Source organism: Lonchura striata, chromosome 5, assembly GCF_046129695.1.
Source record: "Lonchura striata isolate bLonStr1 chromosome 5, bLonStr1.mat, whole genome shotgun sequence".
Taxonomy (NCBI): Eukaryota; Metazoa; Chordata; class Aves; order Passeriformes; family Estrildidae; genus Lonchura; species Lonchura striata.
In genome coordinates, this window is record NC_134607.1 from 46,932,882 (window position 1) to 46,957,222 (window position 24,341).

At 44.4% G+C, this 24,341-nt stretch overlaps 1 protein-coding gene across 1 annotated transcript; it reads right to left on the reverse strand.

Annotated features, from left to right (window-relative positions):
• Positions 1–21,362: 21,362 nt before the first annotated feature.
• On the reverse strand, positions 21,363–22,309 carry PHLDA1 (pleckstrin homology like domain family A member 1). The gene is made up of 2 exons (XM_021528148.2): positions 21,692–22,309; positions 21,363–21,587 (listed from the first exon to the last, which is right to left on the reverse strand). The coding sequence occupies exon 1, from the start codon at positions 22,150–22,152 to the stop codon at positions 21,697–21,699; it is 456 nt and encodes a 151-aa protein (XP_021383823.1). The 5' UTR covers positions 22,153–22,309; the 3' UTR covers positions 21,363–21,587; positions 21,692–21,696.
• Between the last annotated feature and the right edge of the window lie 2,032 nt (positions 22,310–24,341).

Genomic DNA, 24,341 nt, shown 5'->3' on the forward strand with positions numbered 1-24,341 from the left:
TAGCAGGACAGGCTAAATTCTTGCCACTGGACTTGGTGAGCAGCTCTGCATTCAGAGGCAAGCTACCCAACAGCTTTGTTCAATCCCTTCCGAATCCCTGAATTAAATTCAGTCCTTATTACGGGTGGGCTTGCACAAATAAAACGCAGCTGAAAGACAGCAAGTAGCAGATCTGTCCTGGAAACAAATAGCATCCTATTTTAGTGGACCATTGTTGAGACTGATGCCTGATGTACAAGGAAATGAGCGTGAGATAACATTTTCAAAATAGACCGTGACACTTCTGCCGCATCGGGTCCATGGTATTCTGATGAGTAATGTCCGTCCTTATCGTGGTGCCGTGTGACTCATGCCCAGGAGCCTCGCCGGCCCAAATGCCAGCCAGCAGAGCCGTGCCCGCCCCGTACGCGGAGCAGCCCTGGCCCTCCACGGCTCCCCGCACCACAGCTGTGCCCCCTCCAGAGAGATGCTTCCTCACAGCACGGCTATTGCCGGGACCAGCACACAGCTCAGCGGGCATCCTTGTGCTAACTTAAAACCCTCTTCCTCTGGAGACACATCAGCTCTTCCACATTGCCAGGATGGCCAAGCACGTTGCTGCAGAGAGAGAGGTCACAGACCAGAGGCCTGCAGAGAATGGGAGAACGACTGGAAGGGTGGGTGCCATATTCAGCAGGGTTTTGTCGTCCTTGCACTGATAAATGGCCTGAAAGGTCTGGCACCAAACCCAGCTGGCCTCATGTGAAACGTGTCTTCATGGAAGGCAGAGTGGTGCCGCAATACTCACAGCAGCCCACATTCCATGCCATGAATGGAAAGACAATAATTCAAGATATGAGAAAAATCATGGCATCTTCTGATTAGAAAGATATGATTCCTGCTTTCAGTGCCACAGTATACGTGTTCTTGTTGTCAAAGTTTACAGTAGCAATAGCAAAATTTCTGGCACCAAAAAGAATTGATAGCTTACATCAAAATAGTTATTTATTTTCTTATTCATTTCTCTGGATAGATAACACACATCAGGAAAAATATCGATATATTTTTTTCTAAAAATCCTGATTTTTCCTCACTCAATCCTAGCTTTTTCTTCTCCCATTTACCCATCCTCACAATAAAAAAATTATGTGGAAATTAAGGAAAATCAGATAATGTATATAAATAGATGGACAACTGCTCAGACCCTTTCTCAGCCCAGTCAAGATTTTGGAGTAGGGTGGAGGGAGATGGAAGCAGCTCAGTCCAGGTTACTTGTGTCACATTATGCTCAGGAATTATTATTTCTTACTTGAAAACAGTTATGAGGTAAAAGGAATTTCAGGGTATACCCACAGCCTTTACAACCATATACTGTTCTTCATGAATCATTTCCTCTGAAGTTAAGGAGATGAGGTACACAATCGTATCATTGCACACGCTTATATAAAAGGTACAAAAGGCCTTTTCTTTTAAAGTTAATAGCAGGAGAATGAAATAATCTCTTCTTTTTTTACAAGAGAATAGTTTCATTGTTCTGCCCACACACTTTATTTGTTGATCTGACATCTGTAATAGTGAAGTGGAAGAGGAAAGGGAAGCGGATGAGAGAAATGAATGAATTAAAATATTTGGGATAAGCTTTTGGAGAACACTATACGACTATGCTTGAGTAAACTTGACGTGATCTAAGTAATAGCACAAATAATCAAACACTGAAAGAAAAAGTCCACTCTGATCTGGTTGCAAACATTGACCTCTCTCATACCATCACTCTTCCTACAGTGTTATTCTAATTTGTTTCTAAGGCTGTTCCCTTAAGACCTAATTCCCATTTGTGCATAGATAAAATTTCCAGTCCTGCCTCTGAGAGTTGTTTTTTACTATAATGTGCTTGTTTCTGACAGCAGCTCCTTGTGCTGAGTTAACTCTTTCAACTTAAATTTTGTTCCTTGGTTGTAGATGCCCCGTGGAGTTCACACCATACTTCTGCAGAAGGTGCTGAAAATATCAATTCCTTGGCAGGACTAGGGAGTCTTGTCCTTATCTCCAACTCAGAGCCCAGATGAGGGACAGTCCCATGGCCTTGCAAGGTGTGAACTAAAATGTGGGTGGAGGGAGCTTTTGCATCTCACTTCTGCCAGAGAACACCAATGGTGGCATCTCCAAGCCACCACAGCCGGGGGTTGAGCACCCTCCTTCAGGGGAATAACTCCCACAGAATGGGGCTGTCTGGAGGGCTAGCAGCCACCTGACTTGGTGGACCTACTCCTGTCACCAGGCAGTAGAATTTGTGCTGGAGAAGAGGACGAGACTGAACTGCATAGAAAAAAACATATGCCAGGATTTGCAAAGTTCTGCTGATGAAGGCAGCAGTCCTTACATTCCTTCCTTGTGCCAAAGACTTGTTGCTGAACCAACAAGACTTAGGACCTTGAATAGCAAGTTAGGAGAATTTGGCACCATGCAAGGAAACCCCTTAAATTTTGCCAATATTCCTCAGCAATGTCTCTGCTTGTTAAATATTTTCTGGGTGTAATGTGAGGGATAGGTTAATTAGCAAGTACATTTTTATGTGGACCAGCTGTCTACTCTGTCTGCTGTCAGAAATGAAAAGTCCTCTGGGAATCCCTCTGAGAAAACACATTTTGTCTTCTAGGAATAGAATGGTTTTCTTTTAATATCCTCTTCAACTGTAACTCATTTAGCTTATAAATCTTGACAACAGATTTTGGCCACTGATGTACTGTTTTCTTCTCTTAAGCCTTTTTTTTCTCTCTCCTTCCTCCTTGGATACCTTATACTCTGTGTTTAATGTGAGACACAGCTGTCTCTGCCAGCAGGAGTTCACATTCTGAAAATCACCAAGATTTATGCAACAGGTGTTCTATGAACCCACTGCAATAAACGTTTCTTCATGCAATGAAACAATATACTGGGCTGGGATAAAAAAATAAATCAAAATAAAAGAAGAAAATATTTGCTGGCTGAAAATAAGATTTGGCGCAAATTCAGCTTAAGAGCTGAGTTTTTCTTTTTGTCTTACAGGAAACCCAAATAGCTTCCATATAAGTGGATAGGTGAAAATAGGCAAGTAAAATATAAGTAAAGGATTGACAACCATGGGACAAGGCTTAGTAGCAGGAGGATAATGGGGAAGAATCTTCTTTTAAATATATGCATCAGTTGCCCCAGTGCCACTTCATTTATTAGTCCGAGAACGCTTACCAAGCAACAGAAACAAGGTCACAGACCAATGCACTTCAACCTCTTGCAACTGTCAGTCCCATAATATTTTTCCAGTCCATGATATGTAGAGCCCTGCATAGAAACTTTTAAGTCTAGTGACTTTTGCTTTTTGGTCTTGTAGTCCCATTTTGAAGATCATTCAGTTACCCACAGAGCACAAGTTTAAAACCATTGCTTGAGTCTAACAGGCCTCATGGATGATAGAAGCTCCTCACATCACCAAAAAGCTGAAAACAGCTACTAATGGTTTTAAAATAGATGCTGTGTGTGTACAGTATATGTATATATAATGCAGAATGTCATTATATTTAGATATGTAATACACAGTTTTATAGCAAAAATGCCCCTGCCACCAGGCAGTTGCAGAGGAGCACTTTAAGTGTTTTATTCAGTGCTGTAAAAAAGCATTCAAAATTTCATTCAGTATGCATGTAAGAGACAGAATGACATTTGGTACTCAAGCTTTCAAATGGATCAGATTAACTGTCCCTCAGGAGACAGAGTTATGAGCTCAGGAAATGCTTGAGCACTTATCTGTGTGCTTTCTTCTGACAATGTGTTGGGAGGCAGAAAGTGGGGACAGCAAGAAAAGCAACCATTTCACAGGGGAAATACACACATAAGTGGGTACTTCATACAGTACAGAAAATGGCACTCAAGTTCTGGGAGTGGGATCCTGCTCTTCACACTTACAAGAAAGATGTGTTTGATAGCTCAGAAGCCTTTGACTTTCAGTCTGGGCACATCTACCCATCTCCTGCATCTCTCCAAGGCCAATGCCAAGTGTTTGCATGGCCTTAATTCACACTCAGGAGTAAGACCACACACCCCTGGTTCTAAAGACAGGTGGAGCATTTCACCCTGCCTTCTCTAAACAGGTTTATGACAAGAAACTTCAAGCAAAGAAAGATGATAAGCCAAAAGAGAAAGCTGAAAAAAGCCCTCTCATTGGCTTACACACACATGGTTGGTCCAAACAGATGCAGACTAGATAAGACAGTGCTGGTCATGACCCCACACGTGTCTCCTCAATGCTAGTAACATATTTGAAGTACAAAGTCTTGAATGTTTTGTTTAAATCAGAGGATTCCCAATGAAGGTACATAAAGAAAAATGTACCAAATAGCTGTGACTAGGGCAAAAATTAAGGAAGGGTATTTGAAGTCCAGGCACTTTGTGTTACAGTCTTGTGGATACCCAGTGGAAGACTGTAGTCCCAAGAAACTGAGCACAGTCCAACCTGGAAAAGCACTGTACAACTTCAAAATTATCTCATATCCCTTCCTCGATTACAGCTGATCAGTCAGTAAGACAAACCTGCTGCCTTTCAGTAGGCACAAAGGAAACAAAAACCTCCAAGGGTTACTGTGTACCTGAACAACAGTATAAATAAACTCCTGAGGGAAATAAAAAGGGCCAGCCAAATGCTGACTGTGAGGATTTAAAACTCTGCTGAAACATGTGTTTCACATTTAGGCCTTTCCTGTGAATTAGCTAGCTTTCTGCAGGTACTGAAGATACATGAGAAAGACTTCAAGTACTAAACTGAAGGGAGAGATTATATTTATTAATACTGTTCCACAGTGCCCTGAATCCCTGAGGATAAACAATACCTGCTTGCATATGTGACAATTACTGTTTTGATTTGGGACTGACAGTTGACAATTACTGTGCCTCTTTGCTAATCACTGCGCAGCCATCAGCACTAAAATCATTCAGCACTGCACGTTGCATTATTAAGACAACCATTGTGTTTCTGTGGTGATCAGAGGTGGCTATGTTTTCAGAGAAAATGATCAGGCCTTCAGATTTGTGAAATGCTGAGACTTCATGCTGCCAGTGTCAGTCACAACCAGCATGGTGGCAGCAAGACCAACTCAGCTGCCAAAGCCACAGTGGCATCATTTGCAGGAGACCAGAGGTGGGTACCCCATTTTGTGCTTTCCATTTTTAAATAAAGCCTCATTTCCCACTACTCTGGAGACTCTCTGGAGGCTGCTCATAGGCAGAGTTTCAGTGCCAACAGCCCATCACCCAGCCAAGACTGCCAGCAGCCACATTCCCCTTGTGGCCATGGTGAGTTGGTGGGCACAGTCCCTGCACAGAGATGTGCTGCAGAAGATGCCCAGCCAAGCCCTGCTGCAGTGGGAAAGCCATAATGCACAAGCACAACTGTTTCCTGGCAGCCTCCAGCACTGCCAGCTGACAAGGCAGGTAGGATCCTCAAGCAGGTTCAGCTCGTGTCATCCCATCAGTAGCAGTGCAGACCCTCAGCTGCCAGGGCCCTCCTCCTCCCTGAGGGACCTCAAGGCCACGGTAAATGGAAGCTCTTTAGCTAAAGATAAGTTATTCCTGCAAGGAATGTATTCCTACACAATGTAAGGGCAGCCAGAGACACCAGTGGTTTCTCCTACACCCAGTGCAGCAAGCCCTGTGCTTGGCAGCAGCTTGGCAGGAGGTGTGAGCCTCCCAGCCTTTGCACACCTCAGCCCTAGCTTGCCTTTTCTGCCTTCCGAGAGACAGCACACCATATGTTATCCCCTTGTAGCTCATCTCCCTTTTAATTAGATTTCCTGTCTTCAGCTAACAATTATTGCTGTAGGGCCATGGCCTTAGGTGTCAATGCAAAAGGCTGAGCAGAAGGTCCTGTGTGGCTTCAGGATGATGTTCAGATGGATGCCCTGTCAGGGAGACAGCTGGGAATATTATTTGGAAGTGGCTCACCCAGGAACCACCACCAGCTGACATGCTCCCCTTCTACTTTTAGCCCCTCAAACCTCTGCCCTCTGAGTGGACAAGCAGGGAGATACTGACTCCAGCTTCTGCAGGAACACTCCCTCACCAGGGTGGGGATGGGATGGACATGCTTCCCTCTCAGATGTCTGACAGCCAAGAGAGACCAGGCATCTGCAGCAGGGACAGTTCTAGGACTGGCCAGGCTCTGTTCCACCAAATGTGTCTGGATCCTGACAAATACTGGAGAAAACTCAGGCCTGCTCTCTGCACCTGTCCTGACACTGCCAGCCCCACATGTGCCCAGACAAAGGCCATGATGTAAACCTCTAAAGGATCTGGTGAAGAAGGAGCTTGACTCACCACTGCAGCTCTAAATAGTCCTCATGGCAGCAACAGAGAGCATGGGGGAAACAGGGCAGCACAAATAAATAGCTCTACTCTGGAGGAAGTTCTGAACATTTTAGAGCTTGCAGCTGGGCAGCTCTTCTGGAAAACATTTTAATACAGGGAACTAAATGTTTTCCCTGGAAGTCTGCACTAAAACTGGATCTCTTGAGTGAGAGGATGCATCCTTTAGGCAGTAATTTGCTGATGCTATTTCAAAATAGCATGTGTTGAGGTGGATCATGTAAAATTTCTCTCAGCATCTCAGTCATTCCAGTTTTTATGCTCTGCATTGTGGGGATGGGCTTGTTCCAAGTTTTTGCAGCCTATCACGCAGCAGTACTACACTGGCTTCTCGATGTTAATACAAAGATAAAACCCTACAGCAGAATCATTTCTGCCCTAACGTGGAAACTTTGTTCCAAGGGTTAATCAATCCAGTCTCAACTAACCTGTTTCATTAGGTCACTTCCCTTTGGGAAACCTCTTCCTCTCCATAACAAATGTAACAAAGGCATTTCAAACACAAGTCCAACTTTATAACAGAGGAATGTGTGATAGGCTTCCCTCTGTCTTTTTGCCATGTGATAATTGATTAGCCATTGGGCATTCATATATTTGAGTCCTTGCAATACTTCTGGAAGAAGCAAGACTTCTCACAGACATGGTAGATGATACCTATAGAGTGTTTTAAGTAACTAAAGGTATTTGTGACTGGGGATGTGAAATGATGATGGTAACCTGGCTGCAATGTTCAAGAGTCACTAAGGATCTGAAGGTCTTTTGCTCGGAGAGCTTTGCCTCTCCAGCCTGCTCTTCCATGACTCAGTCCGCAAACCAACCTCATTGCCACAACCAGGAGGAAATGATTCATAAATACTGACCTTTCCCCTTGCCACCCCTGCAAAATGAGGTCTGTGTATAAGCACTCACAGAGCTGGAGCCATGGGAATTACAACTAGATAAACCATCCACTGACGGCAACATCACGCAACCACTTCCTTGCCTGTGCTAATGGTGGAGATGTTTGCTGTGAGCCAGGCACACTCACAGGAGAACATAACTGGGGCAAAACAGACAAATTAGGCAAGGAGAAGGTGACTCAGAACAAGGGAGGTTGAAAAAGAAGGGTTAGAGCTGGATGAAATCCTTTGGTCTCCTCTTTGCAGAAAAATAGACATACTTAATTAAACTGATATCCTCCATGCCACACCCAGTCTATGGGATTCACAGTGTCAGGTCAGCAGTCATTAAAGAATAATATTGCTCTGTTATTATTTTCAGCTACCTCAGGACACAGGATGCCCAGCCTTGGGTTTGCAGCCTTTCATTGACCTGCTGCACAATCATGAAGTGATGAGGGGTTGGGACCCAAATCACTCTAAGCTCAAGCTCCTGTCTCAGGAGTGGGTGCAGCAGATGGGAGGCAAATGCAAGAGGGAATAATAGATACCTCTTTGTCTCCCTTGTGAACTATCCTCATGACCTAGGAGGTCCTCCCCACTTCTAGGTAGGCCTCTCATTGAAACTTCCCAGTTTAAGCATACCAGAATTTATTTCAGTCCAAATACAAAGACGGCCAAAAGGACCAAGGCTTTTCATTTCTTCATCAGACTGTTTTGGGCTTCAATTCTGTTCAACAGAGCATTATTCCAGGTCATGCAGCATGCCTCATACACCTATCACCAGAAATGCGTAATTAAACTAGTAGGAATGTCACCAGGACCTGGTAAAAGAGACTTGCTCTGTAGTTTTAAGTCCATACTTCTGTGAGGAGCAGCCACAGAGGAAGACAGTGATGGCAAACTGTTCACTTCCTGCAGTGAGAGTTGCCTCTGAGGATATGGTATCTAGGTACAAGTTGCTCTTCACATACCAGATATAACAGAACCTCCACCTGTGGACACTGAGTGTGTAGAGGGGGTAACAGCCAATGTGTACTCACAGGGAAAGCCACAGTCTTTAGAGGTGGGACTTCTCTTCAAGTTGAAGCTTAGGGTGGCCCCAGCTGCAGCACATAGCTGTGGCCAGCCTGCAGTGGGGTTGGCAGCCCATCCTCAGTGTAGCAGGCTGCCATAGGCACTGCTGTGCTGGAATTTGGGGCAGCAGCCCCCCAGCATTGCCCTGGCTTGCCCCCAGGCAGCCAGCTCCCTGACTACCCAGTCCTGCGGGTGACAACACAAGGGCACAGACTTGCAGCTAGGCTGGGGCATGTAGGACCATGCAAAGGCAGATTAAGGACCTGCTCCTGCTCCCAGCACCCTGCGATGAATTTGGACTTTCCCCAGCAGTGACAATGTTTTTGCAAAGGAGGAGCAGTGGGGTGCAGAGGGTGCTGGCTGCCCAGGAGCAGGCAGCTGCCTGGCAGAGGATCCTCAGGCAGCCGCGTGCATGGGACAGTGCCACCTCCTCCTTGGCCCTCCTGCAAGCACCCCCTGCACAGCTTTCCTCACAGGCTGCGTGGGACAGCGTGTCAGGGCTTGCAGGCAGACTCAGCCACAGCATAAATACAACTCTGGTTGTAAGGGCTGGCTCAGAGGCAGGGTGAGCAACAGAGGAGAAGACAGCTCGGTAATTATTTATGCTGCACAGAGAAAAGAATTATTAGGCAGCTGTTGGCAAGCAGGCAGAGGTACTGAGATAAGCCAGGCTTTATAGTTTAAGAGTTCTGGGGAACCAGTGACCAAGAGCAGCATTTCAGCTGCCTTGTGCCATACAGACCCATCTCTGCCAGTATGACAGAGGTTTACCTTCCTCTCTGATGTTCTCAAAGCACATTCTCAACTGCAACATCCTGCAGAGAAATGTAAGTAAAGAGAAAGCAAACTTTTCATCATTGTTGAACAATACCTATTTTGTTACCACTGACAAATGTTGAATTCCCAGAGACAATTGGGAAACTGGAATTGTGTTGAAATGGCTGCTACAGATTTGGACCCAGGCCAGTTGTTCCTTTAAGGGTGTACAACTGGGTACCATGTGCCAATGAAGCTCTTTCTTATTATCTTATTATCTTATTATCTAAACAATCACTGGAGCTTCTTCTGAGACCAACGGACTCATTTCTCAGAAATCATCTTATCAGAGGGTGCCTATATCTCCTCCCAATACCTGAGTAGCTAAAGCAAACTATGACAAATGCAACTGATTTTTTTTAAACATCTTTTTCATATCAAATATAAATTTAATGTGATTCCAAGCTTCCCATTTTGATCTCAGATTTCCTAAAAGGGCAAGTCCTTCAGAGAAGTCAGTGAAATTCTGTCAAGATTTCAGCACTGCCATAATTACACCTCTAGAGCTTTATTCTTTATTTTCCAGAATGCCTCATTCACTTAGCTGTTCTAAATTTTTGGAACAGTTTAATCACTGCTGTTAGCATGGCAAAGGTGGCTGCACCAGAAACATGTTCACCTGGGGCTGAGGAGATCTCCATGGGTGGTGCCTACCTGAGGAAAGCCAGGTCTGGTCTTCACTAAAGCTTCCACCAGCATGTTTTGAAGTCTCTTAGAGAGACTCCCTCAGATATGGGCACTATCTGATTACAAGGCCACGGAGAGGCAGGGAGAGGCCTTGGTGTCCCATATCCTCAAGACCTTTCATGGAGCTGCTGTGTTTGAGGTCACTGTTTCTTAAGACATTTCACCAATGTGTCGCTCCCACCAAAGGACCGAGGCTCTCCGTGTTCCCCTGGGTTAAATGTTAAGTGTTAAAGTGTGGCATGTCCTTCCCTCTGGGCCGCCTCAGATCAAATTGCCAAGGAGGCCAAGCTGCAAGTCAGAGGAAGGAGGGTGAGTTATGCAGCCCCCTCCACCATCCACTTTCCATCAACATGCCAGCAACAAACCCACCCTCTGCAGAACAGCCCTGCAGGGTGCTAGGAGACCAAAGAGGAGAAATCCTGATGTGTCTATCAGGGACCTCCTTGTGGGCAGCTGGGCTCTGGCACCTGCCATGGAGCCCTCTGTGTCCCATCACACCCACGAGCCACCCTGGGGGTGCACACATTTCCACTCCTGTGCACGCCTCCATGCACACTGAAGTACAGGCATTCATTTCTCCACCAGAATAGACCCAAGAGCTTTGAAATCATCCAATATGAAAAATTCAAACATTTCCTATGTCTTGAGCTGCAAGATGTAGAACTATGACCGCTTGTCAAGGGTGGGCAGTTACTGAACATCTCTGGCTGCTGAATAGACTAATTTTCCTCATTCCTAGCACTGCACTTGCACCCTGGGTAGGTTGTGTGCAAACCTGAAGTTGCTGACAAACTTAAGAGCAAGGTTTCTTGGAGGAGGGAGGCAAAGTATACAAAAACTGAGCTTTCCTCTTCAAAAAGCCAATGTGGGATATAAAGGGCTGGAGAAAAAGAGACAGTTTATAAAAGCTGAGGATTTTATGGGTTGAGAGTGGGCAGCAACTAATATAGTTCACTGCAGTTCTGAGCTATTTAGCCCACTGGCATTGTAGCATCTATAGCAACACTGCTAAATAGACCAGAAGTAGTAAATTTAAGATACAGCTTTCCAGTGTCATGTAGTCAACATCTGGGACCTGAAAACAGCTGTATCCTGGTATGCCTTTATGCACAGGAACAGGGCTGAGGTAACAGCCCTCACGAGTGGCCCTAAATCTGAGCTAACCCTGCTAGCTCCAGGGAATGCTGTGCTATCAGAAGTTAGGTACCTGCATAAGAATCACACTGAACAAGACCTGGCTTGCATTGCATCACAAACTTGGAATTCTATCTTATAAAAGCATTTTTCTTTTCCAATTGGTACATACAAACCTTGCCATCCTGACCTTTCCCAGGCTATATATGTCAGTGAGGTACTGGATTTTGCAGTAGTTCTGTGAGGTCTAGGCTAAAGAAAGGCCACACACACAGTATTGGGAGACCCATTAAGAGTATCACAGAAATACCCTGTGCTTTTAGACCATTCCTGCCTTTCAGCGCACCGTAACTCTTGCTTGCAGCAGAAGGGCAGCGGTGATGGCAGCAAAGGCAAACCAGCTTTCACCTTAATCAATCACACATGGAAAGCAATGTTAGCAGCTGAGAGGGGGAGCACCATCCCATCTCCTCAATGTCTGTGAATGATTTTCAGTGACTGCAGCAAAGGTGTGGTAATAAAAAAGACCTTCCTGAAGGACACTGGTGCAGCAGTGCTGCTGTAGGTCTTTGCCTTCCAAGTACCTCTGGGCCAGTTCGGTGCAGACTGTGACAGCTGAATTAAGAGCAAGCTCCAGCTATGCCGGAATTTCATTTTACAAGGGCAAGTCTAATGGAGGATGTCTGTGTACAGACTGAGCAGAGGACATAGCTGTGGCTGCTCCAGGGCTACCTACCTTTATGAGACACTACCCCCATCAGTAAGGTGCACAGAGTGGGTGGGAGAGCAGCTGCTGTCATCTCACTAAATGCTCATGCTCAACTCAGAGATGAGAATAAGAAAAAAGAAGGCTGAAGCATATCCAGAGCTCAGCAAAAGTAAGTTATTCCCCCAAATTCAGTTTGATGTGAAGTTTCAAATTTGAGTAAAAAAAATCCTTATGTGAATATTCTGAAAATTAACCATTAAATCCACTTAGGTTCAGTTAAATTAAAACATTAGGAAATCAAAAGCAGCAGAATGATCTTTGTAGCCATGGCAGATTTGCAAATACATATAATATTTACTTTTATGCAAACTTTGCATTGTGTTAGATCTCTGCCATTGCCCAGACAAAAATGAAATACTACATTAAGGTTACCTGCATAAGCATTCACCCTTTTGCACCCTTTTGTGTTTCAAAAGAGATTGCAGAGGATTTTCTACTGCCAGGAAAATTGACCAAGTTATTTAGAATTTCCTTTGAAAAGAGAATACTCTTTGGTAGTATACAGAATACTGTATGGCTGAAACCAGCAGAATTGGGGAAAAATCCTGCAAGTGAAGGATGGATGCTACAGTCCACCCCTGGGATGACTAGCACCTTGCCCACTGGGCTAGGGAGCTCTGTCTTCAAGGTATGTTTATCTTGCACCTTCAGCTCAGAGCACCAACTTCCCCCAGCCCAATTCAAGACACGCCTCTGGAGCTGCTTCTGAGCTTATTAGCAGCAGAACTGCAGGGTTGAAGGTGTTCTGCAGAGCCCTGGGAAGCTTTCAGACCTCATCCAGCTGCCCATTGCAGTGTTGGAGCTCACAGAACCCTGGTGAGGAATGGCAGCACTGGTGAAGCTGCCAGCAAGCCCGTGGCATGACACAGCCCGGGGGGGCTAACTAGTGCCTGCAATGTCATTTATGACAAAGCTTGTTTTGTGGGGCAGAAGCTTTGGACCGAGTGGCCCAGGAAGACTTCTCTGATCAGATGTACCTAGCAGAAGGACAGAGCTGAGTCCAGAGCCCATCCATCTGGCTGCCCCGAGCCACTCTGGGAGGCAGCTCCTGTCTGGGGAGCCCCTTCTCAGCATCTCTCCCAGATGACTAAAGGCTGATGGTCAGGGTGGCAGGCAGCTGATTGCCCCATGGCTGCAGTTTCACAACTCTAGCCATCTGTGGGCAGGACTGCAAGCTTCTTAAGCCCTCAGGAAAACAGGAACACTTTCCAAATTGCTTGGGAGTGACTGTAGCAGCTTCCCTGGGGCAGCAGAAGCTAAGTACTCCTTTGCAGCTGCTGCTCTCCAGTCTGGGCTAAATCTTCAGCACATGAACAGGCCCACCTGTCATCCTCTCCACTTAGGCAAGCTAGGCTTTTCTCTTAATGAGGAGGGGGGTGGAAGGGTGAATTACTAATTGTTCATAATTATCATTGTGTTATGGTGTCTTACTGCCATCTCAGCCATCAGATACCCCTCTCTCTTTGCACCCAACATTTCAGCTTGTGCCTGCAGAATCGTAGTGTTTGCTTCGGGTTCTGCAGATGCATAGGTCTGACTCTCCCTCTGACCAGAAAGAGGTCATCTGACCATCCCTCTCCATCTTCCTCAGTTCTGGAAGGACAGTCAGTTTATTTTAGAGGCCCAACCCCCACCCCCAAAAGAGCAGCCTTTTCCCAGACCAGCTGGGTGCCCTGGTGAGGAATGCTGACAATCTGCTGTCCTGGAGCAGAGCTGTCAGCATTACTTCCCTACTGCTGAGCCCTCAGTCAACACTCACATAAAGGATAAGTATGCAGCCCACTGCCTTGTGACAAGAGCTGTGACTTTGTTTAGGAGCCAAGCACTAGGAAAGAGTAGCAGGGAAACGTGGCTTAGTGGAACAGGAAATATTAACAATCTGTGATAAAAATTAAAAAAGCAGCCAGTACACATTTAACTCAGCTGGAGGCATAGCTCTATGACTGGCTGTGAGTAGCAGCAGCCTCTGAAAAAAAACAATAAAGAATAGCTTTTCCAGTTCAAGGCTGACTTTTAAAAGAACAGTAATTTTTCATGTGTTCATCTGCATACAAGGAAAGCCCCTAAGCAAAGCCATCTGCATATTGCAGTAGCTGCTGGCACAGGAAAGGACATGGAGTTTTCAGATCCACAGATGGTTGAAGGAGCTGTTGTGAAAGCCCAATCACACAGCCCCATCACGCTCCAGCAGCAAGTTAGGATAAGTGCATTGGCTACTACAGCTTTGTCCACCAGTTAGTTTTGGTTTTTCCTACTAGGAAAACAGGACTGGGATAAGTGTCTCTGACTAAAAGGATTTCTCAAAAAGCTCCTTCTTTCTGAGTGAAATGGTTAAATGACAGCAGAATAATAGAAACAGAATAATAGAGAGAAGAAAAAATCCCCCCTCCCCTTTATTTTCTTTTGTGTGTTTTAGTCAAAGCAGGTATTAGGCTGAAAAGTTGCGTTAACACTGGATTCATATCTACAGAGTCCTTTCAAGTTATTAAGGGGCTGATAACCTCTCTTTGTCCTTGTAATCCACAATAAATAGAGGAACTTAATTGCTCAGGAAATAGGGAGCAACTCTCAGATCCCTTAGTTCCTAGTACACTGTTTGCACAATACACAGTGATGGGAATAGCCAGAAGCTGATTTAATAATCTGAAGTCATCCAAGACTCTGCTAAATCCCAAGTGAAGCCCAAGTGTTTCTGCCTTGCCCTTGTCTCCAAGGAGCAAGTAACTGCAACACAATGAATCTTTAAGGCTGGAACTTAAATGGCAAGGCAGTCACCCATTTAGGTCTCCATCCAAGGAGCCGTGGCACTGGCAGGGGGATTGGACACTGTATGTGCAGGTGATTGTAAGGAAGGTCTCTACCAAGAACAGAAAATGAAGCAGGCTCTGCTGTGAGAGGCAGCACTTCTCACACAGGGGCAGGGACCCTGGCTATGGATGGCACGCTGCTCTCTGGCTCCCAAGGCATGACCTTGGGCAGGCAGCATGGGCTCTCCGGTCCCGAGTTTCCTCTTCTCCAAAACAGAGATATGATATAGAAGTGGGCTGAGAGGTGCTATCGCTGGTACAGAGAATTATCATCCCAGGCCCAGGTCCAAAGCACACAGCAACATGGAGAGCCATTTCCTCAAAGGACCCTGGCTCTGGCACCCAACCCAAGAACATGCCATATGTGTTCTCCGAGCTGCAGGTTCACTGCCATACTTTTACCTTGTAAATGATAGTAGATGCAGAAGTTCCTAAAGGCTGAAAATTACAAATAATTACCAATAACGAAATAATTTCCTCCTAGATGGTATACGACCCAGCTCTTGAGCCTCCTGTGAGTTACAATCAAAGCCATATGTACAGTCATGAATTTCAGAAATATTTACAAAACACAGACAAGATTTTAAAAACAAAAGCAGTGATTTCTTCATCTCACTGGAAGCCTTACAAAACATGGGGTAAATTGTCTCAACTGAAATACTCTGCTGACCACAGAGGGCTGTATGCTTCATTGTAATGGTTAGTCACTCTATATATGTTTTCTGGTTCACTTAATCTACTACGGCTGATCACAAACTATTGCAAGGCAAAGATTAGGAAGCAGAGTAATTAGAAATTTTGTTTATGCAAAATTCACTGTGGTCATAGCACAATACAACACAAAAGGTAAATGAAACCCCCATTTGAACAATCATTTCCCCTGCACTGGTGGCTGGCATAGCCAGAGACATCTAGAAGAAGACCAGGAAAGGCTGCAAAAGTGGCTAATTTAAATTTCCCGTGATGAGACTGTACTGGGATACATATCTCTGCTTTGATGTTTTTCTGAAAGCCTAAATAAAACCAAAAAACCCAAACACTTTAGCACAGAAACCTCACCCCTGGCTTTTTCTGCAAGTCTGCTAAGGAAAACTTGTAGGTACTGCAAATCCAACCAGGCTGTTGAGGCAGAGCATGAGCTTCATGCAGATGCCAGCTGGCACTACAGCCTCACTTCTCAGTGCTTCATACAGGAGCTGATGCCCCTTTCCTTGTAAATTTGGTGTGTACCACTAGGACAAGACTCCACAAGTAATCGAGCCCTATGCTGAGGTCCCAAACAGCTTCCAGGTCCTCTGGGTGCCAGGACACCCTGAGGATGTTCAGCTCTTAGCAGGCCCAAAAGGCACCTCTGCTCATCTTCAGCACAGAAGGCACAAAGCAACACTGTGAGAAGTGTGTACCAGGGTCCTTACCTTACACATCAAAAATCCCACACTGGAAAGACAGAAGAAAACATAACAAACACCCATGGTACTGTTCACAACTTTTTTTTTTAATGCTTATTTCAAATTTATAAAATTTGACAAGCTGGAAGTCTTTACGGTGGTTGATTTTATTTGAAAAAAATATGGATAGGTGTGAAAAGTAATTTGGCACTTTCTAAAAAGGACTGAGATGCTCCTGATAGAAACAAGCAGAGGAGTAAAGGTTTTCAGTGAATTCTGGTTTGGGTTCAATTACAAAGAAAATTGTTCAGTTTCAGCTGTGCTGTGAATTCAGTGAAATTGCATTCTAGTCTAGATTTCATCTGGAGGAAGGGGGACACACACACATTTAGATTGGTCTTCTCTTGTATTTTGTTTTGCTCAAAAAGCATAGACATTATTTCATCTTCCTCTTCCTCTCCTCGTCAGTTAATTGGGAAATATGAAAGGACAAAATGTCAGTGTTACCCTAATCACACCATCAATACTGACACAGATGATAGGCAAAGGTCTTCCTTCTGGGGTTTCATTCCTGTGTTTTCTAAATCAAAAGAGAAGCAGCTACCATTTGTGAGAAAGGGCAACATCTGTCCCAGTCTGGAAAAAATTTTAGTTGATTTCAAATCGTTGAAAAGTTCAAATAATTTAACTTTGAGTTAGATCCAGATTTTCTCTCTGTACCCCACATTGTACTTCAGATGAGAGAAAACTTAAGAGAAAACACTAGTAAGACAACATTCCCTGTTAGGAAAATAATGGCCTATTTCTAGGACCATTTCATATGGGCCATAAATACATAAGCAGTCTTATTTCACATCCAGTTAATGAAAAGTTAAAGCAGAGAAGCATGTATTGATGCACTTTTATAAAGATATCAACATTTATGATGGAGCAGAAACAACCACATATTATAAAACTCTTGTTCTACTATATTTATGTCCTTACAAAAACACCACTGTTACTAAAAGCTTATAAGGAATACCTCTAACAGCTGTAGGCAACAGTGGGTCCTTGAATAGACAATAAATTTAGAAATGTTTAACTGACTTTTCAAAGCTGCTGAGCACCAGCACTTGTGAGAGTTCACATCTTTAAGATAAATTGCATATCAATATTAAGTTCATATGCCTATATTTTGGGGTGTTTGCTATTGAAAAGAGAATTTGTACTTGTTACAATAAAAGACTTCTTTTGGAAGAGGTTACTGACATTTCCCCAGTGAATGCAAACAGCACCAAGCCTAGGTCAATGTACAGGGTCACTGAAAGTAATACACCTTCAGCAGATGCTTGAAAAAGAGGACCTGCTGCAGTACAAATACGTATCAGGGGAGTTCAAGACATCTGAGCAGCTGCAGCTCTATGGAGAGCCCAAAGTACCACATTTTTCTTGTTATACCTCATTTCTTTTCCCATGAAGGTAGAAAAGAACAGGTCGGAGTTTATGCCAGATGGTGGAAGTGTTTTTTTCTGGATTAATTTCAGGTTACTTGAAATTCAATCACAGTGTTTAAGGTCTATGAAAAAGAGAAATAAGGCACATTTAATGCTACGGTTTAGACTCCTAATGTCACACAGAGCAAGGCATTTACAGGTAACAGTGATGAGCCTGAATTCTGTGTCCCAAAGACCTGCTGTACATGGACTGTGACACTGAGTGTTACAGAAATCAGCTACTCTTGGTGTGGGTGCTCACACATCATACACTGCAAGAAACAAAACTGAGAACTCTGAGTCTCATAATTGTGCTATATATATAAAGATTAATTGGATCATCTGAGTGGGTCTTCAGAGAGTACCTACCCAGGTTCAAAGTGTTCCTTTTAGGCTCTTAGATTGAGCTTAAGACATTGGAAAAGCTTAGACCAGGCTTTAATCATCACAAATAGCCCACCAAACAACCATTCTTCCAACATACTGAGAGCTCTTTCAATAGATACCTCTTTATTTGAAATGGAATGTATCTTGAAAAATATGAAAAATAAATCACATCTCTCAGAAATCATTTATGAGTCATATTTACACACAATTTTTTTTTTGGACAACACTGGTATTTCTGCTCACAAGAGGATATGCTAGAAAACATTTCGTACATCACTGCAGCTGTAATTCAGAAGCTGGCATTTGAATATCATGAACCTTAAAAAAGAGGAATTACTTCAGGATGTCACAGAAACATCCATTTGATATTCCTTTTCGCCCCAGTTCCTAAATTGTCTTGGTCACCACAGCTTGGATTTTCTTGCTGAATCTGCCCCTTCATTACTTTTTTTTTTAATTACAACAAGTAATCTTGACCTCTTTATAAACATTGTCCCCACTTTAGCTATCTATACCAAGCATTTGCCTGTGTTTTACCAGCATTTTTGTTTATTCTGTAATGAATTTACTTCAACCATGTGCTGTCAGATTTCTTTTCAGTTTTTTTTTTTTTAGAAGAGGAAGGACAACTTAATTTATTTACCTGCAAAGCTCCAATAAGATGGAGCATGATGTGCTGAACCTATTTTTATAGCCATTGCTTACAAAGCAGTAACGGATAGTATTAAATCCAGATGTTCAAATGAAGACTATGCAGTAATAGAGGGGCAAGATTAAAAAAACCCCAGAAGTACATCTTATAACAAACAATTTCTTAGTCTACAATTACTATCAGTCAAGAAAAACAAAAAACAAATAAACAAACAAAAAGGAACAACAAGCAAAACAAAAAACCCCCAAAGCCCAAAAAACCTCACACGCCATGGAATTCAGAGCGTGAGAAAATTGTCAGACTGTCCCCATCAGACAATTTAGCCTTATTTATACTGACAAGGCATGAGCCACATGGTCCAACTGTCCCCAGGGGACCCCAGACAATTTGTTCCCATTCAGTTTCCAGGAGACAGTTCGGAGACACAAGGAAAAAGTTTGATCCGTACACCCATCCCACCCACTCAAGCTGGAGGTATATCAAGGTAGATTTTGTAATGTGACAACCTCTCACACTAGGAGGCTGGCTGACACCAGTTTTTGAACAGGTAACACAGCAGGCAATGACAAGCAACAAAAGTTTGTTGAACTACATCAGTCCAAAAGGTTTTCAGATCATCCTTCAGACTGACTTAAACAAGAAAGATACAAGTGGGGTATTGACCTTGAACCAGTGAAAAGGAATCGCAAATTCAAAATGAAAGTAGTTTCCTCATACCTTCATGTCAATTTTCTCACTAAAATTATCATCTTTAGCTTTCAAAGTACAAGTAATTCCAGAAGAACAGTAGAATTTAAGCTTTAGACTACATCCATAGACTTTTGTGGCATATAGAGGCTTGCATCCACTGAGGACAAGAATAACTGCCTCTCTCAGAGAAATACATGTGTCTCTGATCAAATAGGAATTAATTCTCATCAGTTACATTTATCCTTCAGTAGGCTAAAATGTATTTTAGTAGGTGAGATCAGCAATACATCTGTATACCTGAAAAGGTGGATTAGTTTCTCAGTAACCTGCAGTTAATCACTCTAAAGAGAGGAACCAAATTAGTCTATTTTGTGAGTCTGACTAGCTCATTAGAGAATCCCCTTGCAGCTCTAACATCCAAGCGTTAGCAGAATGATAATGGCAGATGTACAGAGATGTGGAAATTGAGAATTATGACTGCCAAGTCAGCGAACCTAATCCTAGAAGATGCGGGGAACCTTCGATTTCAATTAATTGCAAAATAACAACTTCGTTAGGACAGCTGTAATCTACCACCCCAAGTTCTTCATGCAGCCTTGTCGAGTGCCAGGTCAGAAAGAAGCGCTCAGGAATAACTCCAGAGGATCATTAGGGCTTTGATTCTGCACCATAACATGCTTTGCTTGTCTAGGTATGTGACCCTGAACCTGGGGGAAGGGACAAAAGACAAGGACTAGCACAGACTTACTCCTTACAGGACTGAGCTTGGAGTGCAAAGGAAGGGATCGACGTACATAGTAGTGAACTGTAAAATCTCCCTTTGACTATCACTTCAGTTTTTTGCTTTAAACGCTTACAGAAATAAGCTTGCACTGAAAATGTAAGGCTCTTGCTGTCAAGTTACACCTCATTTACACAAAAAGCCTTGGACACGTAGCTTTAAAATATTTTGTTTATATTAATATAAATTGTAAAGGGGCCAAAAGCCATTTTCCTCAGCACACTAGCTAAAATAAATATCTCTGTGGCTTTGACATTGTTCCTTGGACCAGAGATAATGGACTACATCGCTCCGTCCCACTTGCAGCCTCCCCCTTTAATTTAAGCCAGAGAACCTGGGTGGTAGCAGCACCCAATGTGAAGGCAGCCATGGTCAGAAGGGTGCTGTCCTAGAAAGCTCACTGCCCATGCCCACCTCCCTCCTCTGCACTGGGCAAGGAGCTCCGACCTGCTCCCACCAGCATCGGCAGCCCAACTCCACTGACTTTTAAGAGGCAGAGAAACTCACACCAGGTGTGCAATTAGCCCTTTGTTTTCCAATTTCATGGCTTCATCAATGTTTTTAGAGGCAAGATGGCACACATCTCTCAACATCTGACAGTGCTAAACACCAAAATTAATCTAGTTCATCTCAGCTAGAGAGCAACTTTCAGCTTATAAAAACTGTGACCAAAATAATCCATTTGCACACTAAAACATACATAAAATTTTAAACTATGGACTGCTTTAATGCAAGACATTAAAAAACCGCCATGAAAATGCAACACAGGTTGAGACCAGATCACTTGAAAACTAAGTGTGCAGAGGGAGCCCTGAACGTGGATGCTAAGAAACATTCATGAACACTTCCCAGCTCTGGCCCACCAGCCTAGGAGCAAGCACACCACACAGATAGCTGGATTCCAACTCAGATTCCTGTATCACAAAAGAAGTTGGTCAGATTCCTTCTGCTCCTACCCTGAACAGATTGGTTTTAATCTCAGAACGACAAGCAACATTGCTTTTTTGAATAGCCAAGCATGAATAAATTTTTATCATCTTCCACCACGTTTAATATTAAAAAAAAAATCAATTAAGCCCCAGACTATAACTGTTGTTCTCATTAGAGAAAATAGGTTTCATATGCAGTACAGGTTTCAAGCAAATTTTGAAACACACATCACATTTTCCATGCTGGTGGAATATCGTGTATTTTGGGTAAAAAATGAATAACTTTTTTGTCAAATTGCACACTGTCAGCATATCCAGAACTTTTCCAATCTTTCAGGGAGATAACATGCATATCATTTTTTCCTTTACTTTTTTGATACAGTCTACATTCAGAAATGTCTTGCAAATAAGCCTTAAAAAAATTAAAAGGAAAACAAACCAAAAAGAAACCAACCCTAATAAATAAAATAAAATACATTAAAATAAAGTTACAGTACATCATGTCTCCTAGAAGTCCCATCGCACCAAAGGATCCTTTCCAAGGTTCATAAATAATGAATTTGAAATGCTTCTCGGCACCGAGGGCGGCAAAGCAGCAGCAGCAGCAGCAGCTGGCTGAGGTTGAGGCCATTGAGCCGCTTCTCTCTGATCTACCTGCACCTCCGGCGTTTGCCCAGTTTCTGAGCCCCTGGAGCAGGTCCGCCAGGAACGCGCTCCGTGCTTCTTCTCGGAAGCGCTCCGCGAACGTGACCTGCAGCGAGACAGAGAGCACAGAGGGCAGCCCGTCAGGCGAAGAGGCGGCGGGGCCGGGCGCCCCGCGGGTGCCGGGCGGCGGGCGCGGTGCCGGGTCCGTACCTGCGCTAGGCGGAGTTGGAAGCGCCGCGGAGCCGCGACCCGTGGGGCGCCGCCAGGTGCTGCTGCTTCTGCCGGGTGGAGCGCACGGCCAGGATGGCCTGGCGGTTCTTGTACTGCACCATCTGCAGCGTGATCGCCGCGTTCCAGCCCTGCTCCTGTGCGCACCGAAAGTCGATCTCCTTCCCCTCGGCCATCACCACCGTGAAGTACACGTACTTGCCCTTCCGCTCCACGCAGTCCACCGTCTTCATGTTGGAGAAGTGAAGCTCCTTGATCTTGGCCGCCGGCTCGGCCGGCGGTGCCGGCTGCTGCTGCTGCGGCGGCGGGGGGTGCTTGGGGGGGATGAGGAGCAGCCCCTCCTCGGTCAGGATACAGCGCTTCTTCTTCCAGAGCTGCAGCAGCCCGTCGCTCCTCTTCTCCAGCATGCCCTCCTTCACCGCCTTACAGCCGCTCTCCAGCATCCTTCTGGAAGCGTTAGACGGCCTGCGCCCGCAGGGGCTGGGCTCGGGGTGCAGGCGGCACCAGCCGAGCACTCTCCGCCGGGCGCCGGCTTCGAGGCGGAGGGCCGGGAGCGCCCCGGCCCGCAGGAAGCGGAGCGGCTGCCGCCCGTGCCGCGGCGTGGCGAGCGGCGGGCGCTGCCGGTGCGGGCGGCCGGGGTTGTCGGCGGGCTTTTCCCTCCCCTCCCGCTTTTGAACGCGCCTCTCCCACCCCAGAGTGACACCCAGCGGAAGCAGCGGCTCCTCCCGCCCGCCGGCCGCGGGGAAGCCCAGCGCGGTCAGAGGAGCGGAGCCGGAGGCGCGGCGAGCCGCCCGCCGGGCGGGGCGGGGGCTGCGCTCCCCGCGGCAGCGAGCCCGGCCCGGCTCCCCGCCCCTCGCACAAGGCTACGGCAGCACGGCGGGGCTGCGGAGGGAAGGGGCTCACCGCCGTAGTTAACCAGCGCTAGACTAATAGAGATTACCAGGACACGGCAAATGCCCGAAAGCGCTTCTTTGCCTTACTCGGGGTGTTCTCGCACCATTTAGTTTAAATGCACTTCCTCAGCCTGCCTCCTTGGGCAAGAGCAGTAAAGTGCCCTCTTCTGCATGTTTTCATTTCAAACCCAGTAAAAGAGTGCCAGTTTCCAGTGGAACCCTAATATTTAAGAGAGCATTGCTCCAATTCACAAAAGAAAGCCTGAAAGAACTTGGTACAAGACCTTGATCCCTATGCTGGCCTGGGAAGAAGCAGTTTCAAGTGTATATATATATAAAATAAATCTTTGCCTTTTGCAGCAGTTTGAATAATGTCTAAAGAAAGACATCTGTACCACTTCCCTAAGGGAACAGTAGGACCTCAGTACATGGAAATTGCAAAAGCAGACTAGGAAAAAAAAAAAAAAAACCACAAAAAAAACCCACAAAACCAAAAACGAAAAAAAAAAAAAAATAACCAGCACCAAAACCAAACTAGTAAGCAGCTAGGAGCGTTTTTATCGCTCTGTTTTGCTGCCACACATTTGCTTATTGTTTGGATTATCCCCTGATTAGCTTTTGAATAAATTTCAGTAGAAAAATAAAGTAACCTAAGATTAATATGAAACTATTTAATTCTTAATCCTCTGATATATTAGATGTAAATCAAAATCCCACGTAGCTGAATTTGGCTGATAAAGCCAATGTAAACTGAAGGCTAGAAAGTTTCATACTATGAGAGCACTGTTTTTAAACATAAATTTAACATGGCCATAAAAAAATCCTCTTCACATCAATCTTGGCACCTAGGAAGCAGATCATGCTGCAGCATGTGCTGTGTTCTAACAGATTAGAGAAAAAAAAAAAAAACAAGACTAATGATAGCTTCAATAGAGTTTATCTCTGATAACATTTAAAAAAGGATTTCCTCTTAAAATCTTCTCCTCTTGAAGTTCAAAGCTGATTTTGATAAATTGGTGAGGGGTAAACAATTTAAGGCAGTAAAAGCAATTTTCAAAATGCTAATTTTCAAAATATATGGACACCATTCACCAACTGCCTCCACCAGCAGTTCACTGCTACTTGAACCTAAATTTTCTCACACAAATATCTGTATCTCCAGCTGACTGTGCAAATACAAGGTGTCTGAAAAACAGCCTGAGCAACCTAAGAGAATTCCTGCCTTTTCACCTGTGTTTTGCACCTATTTCTTTGCTCCTGATGAGGTCTCTGCTCATGTGACACACAATTTTGAAACTCTCCTACAAAAGCAAACTGGTTAAAATGCATTAACCTATAAAGAGCAGCTTAATAATATACTGAGTTTATGTAAGGCATAGGACACTAGGCTAAACCTACAGAAAACCAATTTCTAACAATTCACCTGTTCAGTTTTGGTTGTTGCTCCACTGCTGTAAGAGAACAGCCATTTGACTCCAGGTAAATGCACAAACCACTAGTGTGGAAACTACATTAGATTTGAGTTCTACATGTTACACTGTAACAGCACTCAAAAAACTCTCCCTCCACCCACCATTGTGCACCGTAACACATTAACATACAACCTGTATCTGTATAATTTAAGGTGAGCTTTTTCCCTTTTTCAGTACTGACAGTAAACTGCAATTAATCATATGAAAAAATGGAGCCTAGTGTGGAAAGCCAAATATTTTCATCAAACATACAGGAGGAGGAGACTA